Below are 8,604 nucleotides of genomic sequence, written 5' to 3'. Positions count from 1 at the left end.
TTCGCGGGAGACGCCATGAGGACAGTATCAGCCCTACGCCACGTAAAGCTCTGACCGGCTATTGGGCGCCACCACCATTTCTGGATCCTTGCTTTTCGGAGGTTTTGAATCATGAAAGTCTGCTTCAGGCCCGAGGGAGACACCATGGTTATTGGGTGCACTCGGCGTTTCGATTGAAGGTCATGACGACGCTTGGGCTCCACCTTGGCGGGAACGGCAGATATTGACTGGGGAACCGAAAGAAGATCGTTGCCTATACCGGCGCAAGTCTCTATCTTAGGCCTCGAGTAACCTTGGCTCCTTATGGCGAGGGGGTGTGAATTTTGCCGAGAAAAGCAGGCGAGAAAACTCATTCTGATCGATGAAAGGCCAAGTTTTTGGACAACGGTCGCAAACTGACCACCGAATCAAAGTCTGTATTATTATTAGGAACACGAAAAAGCCAAAAAAGAAAAGAAAACTGGCAGTACTGTGTGGCTGAAGGTGTGCCACCATGATCCACTTAGCCAAATACTCTCGGTGATTGGCCAAATTACGGGTCGCGAACAATTGTAGAGGGATCAGATTCCCCCATGGTCGCGTGCATATGGAGATCATAATTTCATAGGCAGAGAGCATATCTTACTCATCGGAGTTCAACAATCGGTTGTTCCATTTCTTGGCTTTATGGGGAGCCGATCCATATTTATTGACTGCATTCCCCCTTTCCCCCAGGCCCTGCCGGGCCCCTTCGTAGGGGAAATCACGAACCATTCAGACCATGGTGAGTAACATCTTCACTTGGTTCCTGTATGTCGTCAACCAGGTGTCCGACCTGTCCCTCCAGCCGATTCAACCTCAGGCGAGGTTGAGGCCGGGGAATCAACAGGTCTTGGCTCCACCCAGTACGACTGAGGCGCTCGATACTGGTCCGTCTATCATCCAAACACCGACGACTCAACCGAGTATCACACCGTCACCCACGAGCCCACCGCCAGCAGAGGCTACCGATGAATACTGGGATGACATTATCACTGGAGTGTATGGAATCCCACCGCTGCTCAAGATCCACGACCGAACTGGGATGGTGAAATGGAGTTGGGGTCGGGATGACGTTACCCAGGAACTTCCGCCTTATATTAGGCACTGTCTGTATAGCGACGCGAATGATGCCACTGAAGTCAAGTGGATTAAGAACGGGACCGCCATTGCGGCGATCTATAGCGATCTCGTGCTCATGATCAACCATACCCCTGACAACCCAGAGACAGACAAACTGATCACATTCGCTGTCTGCCGGCAAAATGAGTTTCTCTGGAATGCTCATACTCTTGAGCCGTTGCCTGGAGATCGAGTAGCAGTCGGCACCACGGGCTCCAACGCCTGGGACGGCATCCTCGTCTATAACTCCAGCGTTGATAACCCCCTGGTGGACGAGCCGCTGATCCTGCAGAATATTACCGGTCTGCGCGCCATACACGGCATGATTTGGGACGAGCAAGAGCAGATGCTGTGGGCCGCTGGTACGGACGCTGCAGCCGATGGATCTGACCCAATCCCAGCATACGGAACCATCCAGGGCTATCCCTACAATGCAACTACCGGCGAGCTGGAAGACACCGAGGAATTCATGTACCGACTCCCGGAGGCATGGGATCAGGAGACGGAATGGGGCCCAGGATACCCCTGGTGGTGTGGGCCACACGATCTCGTTCCCATTCCCAATGACCGAAAGTTTCTCATGTCGCAAGATCGAGGGCTACACGCTTTTGACCTGGACACCCGTGAATTCTTCCTCGATAGCAAAGGCGTGATTGATACGTATATGAGAGGGTTCGAGGTCACCACCAACGATCGCAAAGGCTTTGACAGGGCAGGAGAGTACCACGAGCTACCCGAATCAGACCTGAAGGGGTTCAGCATGGCGCCGGATGGAACCTTCGTCTACGTACAGTCCCTATGGCGATTGCTACGGGGGAACCACACAAATATTGTCGTCGATGGAGTCAGACAACAGATCAACCTGGGGGACGAGATTTACCGATCGCGTTGGTTTGCAGACATTCCCGGCTGGCCGAAACCAGCTGCATAAGAAACCCAGCGAGACTGCAATTCAACATTTCTTTTCTCGGCAACCCGCCTGCTGTCATCCCAGAGGGCACCGCCATGGCACCGCTCTGTGGAGTTGGCTGCAACCGTGGTGATAGATGACGACACGTTTGTGCCGCCATATCACCTCCGGAATCTGCTGAAGCATGCTATCATGCTGGTCATGATGCGCGAGCATCGTTTCGCATATACGTTTAATCGAAACCTACTCCAAAAGCCGGAGGAGCCACAACTAGACGACGACCCACGAATATCAGATCACATCCGTTTGGGAAACGGATAACACCATCAGCTCAACGCCACTGCGTGGTCGCCTTACCTCATCCGTCGCCTCGGGTCTTATGCTCATAGATTCGTTAGGGGCAAGAAGATATGGAGGGAGATCATGTTGATCTCCCGGCCTAGATATACCATCAACGCGAATCGCGTGAAGTATGTACATAGTATTATTTTGCATATGAATACCATAATTACGGACATAATTTCATACATCTATCCAGTTGCACTGCTCTCAGAACTCTCTTAGCAGCTTCCTGTAATCTGCCTTAGCTACCGGACACTCCACTTTTCGGATGCAGTGGGTTGAGTCTTTACATGACCACTTTACCACGATAGATGCCACATCGTCTGGCGACGGGCTTGTGCTTACATGCTATCCTGTAGCTGTGGCTTGCATACCAATGAGACTTCGATAGACTATGTATACTTTCGCGACAACTACGCCATTCACTTACGCGGGTTGCTGTTATCATGTAGCCGACCAGTATCTATAACCGACCCTACACCATACGCGACCCCGGAACGCTAGAGTAGGGGTTCAGTTAGAGTATGGATCCGGGGTGGTCAAGCATTCATCTCGTGTCACGCCCTGTATTACACAAGTCAAGCAGATGTTACCCCAGTCGTCCTTTGTCGGTATCCTGAAAAATTGTGGCGACATGTCTACTACTTACTGATGAGAATCGAAAGAAGTGCATAGCTCATGTGAGAATCACTCGTGTTTTAAGGAACATTACAGAACTTAAGATGTAAAAATTCAATCACAATCAAAGCATTGTCCGGTACACATGAGGTCTGCACCCCATTTACCTCGGATGAAAAGCATTCATGACAAACGAATATACGAGCACTCCGTCAGTTGACTCACTCCCATCACGCCGGCAAGGACATCTCAGGGGAAATGAACGAAAGGCAGAGAGTGGGGGGAGCATCCGACACGAGGCGGAAGATTCAATGCGTCCCAGCACTAATTCCCCAGCTTGGACAGGAGAAATTCGCTAGCGTCACCAGTGTCAGAAAGATATGTGAAATGTGGCGGTGCCACAATCAAAGTCCCAAGGCAGACTAAATCTCCCACTGCGCAATAGACCTTGACTTTATCTTTGGGAAAGTTTGCAATCTGGCCCCCCTCTTGGGCATTGCGTGTGTACCCGAAAAGAACAACGCCCTTGACCTTGTCCTGCACATCTGCGGAAAGGCGCCTAATGGCACCGTTCATGACAGCTGTTCCTTGGCTAGAGATGCCATCAGTATGAATGGAACACGTAGGGGACAGCCTAGACACACCTGTAGCCACCGGCAACAATCTGAGTGTCAGGGCACTTGGAAACAGCTTGCTCAAACAGTCCTTGTGCCTCTGCAATTGCAACTTGAGAGGTTCCCTCTGGCAGAGCATTTGATGGGAGATCCGCAGTGTATCTGGGTCCGACACCCTGGCAGGCGACATCATCTGGTCTAGCTGACTTCAACAGGTTGCAGACCGCAGGGCCAGTTGAAACGCCCTGCATTGATTAGTATCATCACGTAGAACAGGATGAACTTAAGCTTACCAGAAGGCCTGGCTCCGTGGAAGCTCGGGCGAAGATAAAGGTAATGGGCTTGCAAGGGCCATCCCGCAACTCGTTCCCACCAGACACTGCTCCAGATTGTCAGTAATCACTCACGCCACGGAAGGGTCCATTCCCTAACATACATTGCCGTTCCTGGAGATCCACCGGGCTTGCCACTGCAGTCGCAGCCAGTGCAATCACGATGTTGCGGAAATGCATAATGAGAAACTTCTTTAGAAAGTGGATTGTGTCTGTGCGATGCGAGTGCGATGCAGTCTGGATAGAAGTTCTTCCTCGGACGAAGCAGCCATCTTTATAGTATTTGTGTTGTAGAAGCGTCCAGCACATATGCCTCGGTATGTTGTCCCGTCTGTCATAGATATAGTGCCTAGCCTTGCCTGGCAGACACCGTGCGCAGGAATTTGCGGCTTGGATAGGCCAACTGCGACTACAAGTTGGAATGCCAGTCAGCCAGATGATTCTCATCCAGCTGCCGAGTATTGTATGGTCGAATTCTGACCTATGATATCCATTATCGGGAACAGAGTACCGAGGATGGCGTATTTAAGTTTCTTGGTTTGGGTCTCTTAATTAACCTGATCCTCATCGATAGGCGGAGATCTGGGGTTCCCGGGGGATCTATCAATCTAAATTAATCTAACCCGCTATGAAGAACTGTCCCGCGATACTCCAGCACGCTTATCCTAACTTCAACTTCGGATGGTGGTCCGTACTTCAATGAGAATAGTGAGTTCCTAGGGTTTCCGATGTTGTTGGAAGCGGGGTCTCGTATTTTGACCAGCGTCGGCATGCGCCCCCAAAGAAGATGATGTCTCCTTAGCCCTGCCGATGCCACATTCATGAAGAGAAATAGTGTATTTAGATCACATCACAGATTGTGGGGAAGTTCAACATTCCATGTTCATTTCAGAACCTCCTTTGCCGTGAAGAACAAGGGCCATGGGTCAGAATATCTGGCGTCAGTATACTGCGGGGTGGCAGTCGATGGAGGATGCACAGACGACTAGCGCATACTGGACCCTGGACAATTTCCCTCATATATTGCGGGGCAATGGTACGCAGTCTAAGCCTGCCTTGTGTCCCAGGGCCTGGAAGAAAGTTGATCAATCAGAGAAGCCGAGAAGAGAGAGATCGACCTGGGTGGTCTCCTAGTAGCCATACAGGTCACATTAGTTTGCATTGAAACAGTCAGACGACCATTCCATTGTAGGAAATATCCTATTAGACAATAGTCGATTTTACCTGAGATCCTTCAAGTAACTATCACTATTAACTACCAGCCCAAATAGGTAATGACCTAATCAAGCCTAGGGCACTGTATTGCAATATATATTTTCATCAGGTTCCTAGACTCTGTCTGTGCATTATAGATTATATTGATATCAAAGATGTATAGTCAAGACTTTTGTATATAATGTACTATATTATAGCAATATATTTATATGAGTTGATGTGAATTTATATCCAATTATATTTAGCCATCGCATCTAAAGCCTTAAAGCCCGTAGCCGGTGACCGAAGGCTGAAGTTCAGATAGAAACCTCAGAAAATATTCAAGAGAAATTTCACCAGAAGTGATTGGTGATATTTACTTGTTCATGTTGCAGAAGCTTCCCAGCTGGCTTTTTGTCTTGTTTCTTGGACTTTGTTCCTGCTGCCAGCACACCACTACCGATAACCGCGGCCTCAGGCTGCAAGGCGTTGTTAAATACCTTAGGCTCTGAATACGGACCATCTTTGTTCCGCATCCGTCTCCATCTATGGATTCTGAGGTCACTCACCTTCTCCAGAGCATCGAGTCAATACTGTATAGCCGGCCAACGTGAGAAGAATCCATATGCAATTGATCGCGCCATTCCCTCTCTGCCGTTCTTCTTCTAAGCAAGCCATAAAAAGATGACCCCTAACTGCTGAAGTCTTGACATGATACTAGAATCCGGTTTGCAACTTCACACAAATATATGTAATATCCGTTCATAACCTCCAACAAACATAAAGCGTCGTAGCTCGAGTCAAGCCAAATATATCCACTTGGTGTATACTTGGGGTTACCCGGTTGGTACAACTGAGGCGTGAATTCACTGCCGGAGAAGACCGGTCATTGAGCACTCGAGCTACCACAAGATGCGTCTAAAACGCTGTGAGTATTCAGCCCACGTGCTAGTAATTCGCAGGTACCGGCATAATGTAATTGGTTAATTTTGGAAGATGAGGCTATATGATATTATGAAACTACAATGGCATTGTAAGGGTATTAAGATTAAGGAACACAAGATCCGGATACATATGAGGACACCTCATGTAGAAACTGTGCAAATGTGCAGTTGATAGTAAAGCAAGTCAAGCAATAGTGGTTATAAGACAATGATCTTATGTCAACCTATGTTTTGGCACTGGTGTGGAAGCAGGTATCACGAGGAGATTTGCATATTCGAAGTTCAACAAGGCATGCAGCTTCTATATTGCCTACATGTATCTTGGCTGAAGTAAGGCGGTACAAAAACAGAATCATACATGCATGTCATATTATCCGTGTTGGCCCATCGCGTTAACGTGCCCATCCCATCAGAACCAGCACTCAAGTCGAACAATCCTTGGCAACCGCGAGATCGAACCGGGAATCAGAGGCAGGGAGGAAGGCGAGCCGGGTATAGGACAAGTGCGCGACAGCACATTGAGAGTGGTTCCTTAATGCTGTGGAGATGTGTAAGTCTGGCTGTGTTGCAAGCATGAAAGGTCTCAGGATATGGTCACTTACGCTGCAGGAAGAGCAGGAGCAGCTAGCGCAGTTACCGCTGCAGCAGTTGCAAGAGCAGGGAGACATTTTGATGGAAGTGGAAAGCTTTGAGAGGTTTCTCGAAGGGGTTTTGTAACTTGAATTAAAGGCTTGGATGCTTGTGTGCGACGAGTGAATATGATGATGGAAGAAACTGGACTTTGCCTGCCAGAAACGTCCTATTTATACCTTTGACGGGCTTGATTTAGTGGCCAGTGCAAAGCAAAATAAATGGGATTTACCCGCCAGAACCGCAGAAAAGGCATTGGGCATCGGCATAGCGCATCAGCCCACGGAAGCGCTAGGCTTTCATGGCGGCGTGGGGGGAGAGGCAGCTTTCCAAGCCTCATTCTCCGCGATCCCATCATACAATAACATGTTGTGGAGTTGGATCAGGTAGACTGTGACAGGGATGGTATAGCCCGACGTTGCCAGCCGACATACGTGAGTTTCAAGGCACCATGACTGCCCCACTCCGCGTAGATAGTATACATGAGTAGTGCGCTTTCCAGTGTCAACGAGGTCTGAAGACCGGCATCGCTTATACTGGGATCCTACCGTGCATCCTAGACTACTCAAAGGAAATACGGAGCCAAAACCAAAAGAAAAGATCCAACTGAGCTGGGTCAAATTCTCGAGATGGCGCTCTTATACGCAAATACAGATGAGGACCTTGGGAACTTGAGCACCTTGGTAGCACTCCCGTGGGTCGTCAGGACCCCCTATCTCCTATATTTCACTTCCCTGCGTGCGGCGTCTAATGCAATATTATCTTTTCCTGCCAGCTAGCCTATAATCCACAAAGGAACGCACTAAAGAGGGCAAAAAAAATAAATCTTTTCCTGTGAGATTATATGGGTTGCCCCGGTTCAGGGAGATTAGCAGCACCCACAACAGAGTACTAATCTCCCACCCAGGAAACTGCTAAAATCGCGCATCTCATGATTCAGCTAACAAGAGGAATAAGGTCCAATAAGATAGGTCATCGTCGTCTTCAATCTGCCCCCACCAGCAGGTCAAAGCAACAGGACTTCTAAAATCCTCCACTCAACAGGGAAAGAATAGGAGCCTAGGAGCTGCTTACGCTCTTGCCTGATCAGGACCTGCATTGCTGATAGAAATGACAAATATACCACCGGTGTGATGCTCTCTGTGACAAAACCCTGATCATTCTATGATCCACCAGCAGATTGGTATTGGCCCAAGCAAGCCATGGCTGACTGCGGCAGCGTCGGTAAGGTTCCCTAAGAAGGTATCCGGTTCGCTACGAGCCGATAAATTTCGTGTAGCCAAGCATGGAAGATAGTCTAGTCGCGTTATTATACATAATTTGTTCTCAGGTTTCTTACGGACAAAGGATTCCCGTCATCTGCGCAAGCAAGTTTTTACCACTTCAAGCTGGGTCCCACCCCAGAACGTACGCCTAGACATGACATTGAATACGGTTGCCTGTAGCTCGTGCGAAGTGCCGAACTTTTCACGCGCAGTCGTGATCTAGTGAAACCTGGAGTATGCACATGCCTCCGTGCCAAGTATATGAAGTTACGGCACCTCCGAGCAAGCAAAGAGTGATTGGTGATGTTTAGCGTAGCCCCCACGCCCTATGAATAAGGATACGCAAGGATATTATACGTTTATGGAATAGGGAAGGCAATTCCGCTTAGTTGTAATAATGAGTATGGTATTTGACTCATTGCTGCCTTGTAGCAGCCTATGTATATGACCACCCCAATGGATACCTTCACGGTGAAGGTTTCCCTCCTGCATTTTACAGCACTTTTGGGTGGCGAACCTCGTGTGAGGCGTGAGGATAAGGGACTCATGCCTCTATATGCCTGCTCGGATTAGCTTGTCCATACCTTTCGCTACTGAGTTCAATAAATGCTTCGC

At 48.9% G+C, this 8,604-nt stretch overlaps 2 protein-coding genes across 2 annotated transcripts; one reads left to right on the top strand and one right to left on the bottom strand.

Annotated features, from left to right (window-relative positions):
* Nucleotides 1–760: 760 nt before the first annotated feature.
* On the top strand, nt 761–2,071 carry ANOM_002175 (uncharacterized protein; the record flags this gene model as incomplete). Its single annotated transcript, XM_015547432.1, has 1 exon — nt 761–2,071. The coding sequence occupies one exon, from the start codon at nt 761–763 to the stop codon at nt 2,069–2,071; it is 1,311 nt and encodes a 436-aa protein (XP_015410138.1).
* A 1,263-nt stretch (nt 2,072–3,334) lies between these two features.
* ANOM_002174 (cutinase family protein) lies at nt 3,335–4,265 on the bottom strand (the record flags this gene model as incomplete). Its single annotated transcript, XM_015547431.1, has 4 exons — nt 3,335–3,602; nt 3,655–3,869; nt 3,918–4,003; nt 4,061–4,265. The coding sequence occupies 4 exons, from the start codon at nt 4,263–4,265 to the stop codon at nt 3,335–3,337; spliced, it is 774 nt and encodes a 257-aa protein (XP_015410139.1).
* Nucleotides 4,266–8,604: the final 4,339 nt, after the last annotated feature.

The sequence above is a fragment of the Aspergillus nomiae genome, assembly GCF_001204775.2.
Source record: "Aspergillus nomiae NRRL 13137 chromosome Unknown contig00035, whole genome shotgun sequence".
Lineage (NCBI taxonomy): Eukaryota > Fungi > Ascomycota > Eurotiomycetes > Eurotiales > Aspergillaceae > Aspergillus > Aspergillus nomiae.
Note: the sequence above shows the minus strand (reverse complement) of the source record. Positions and strands in the feature narration are given on the sequence as shown.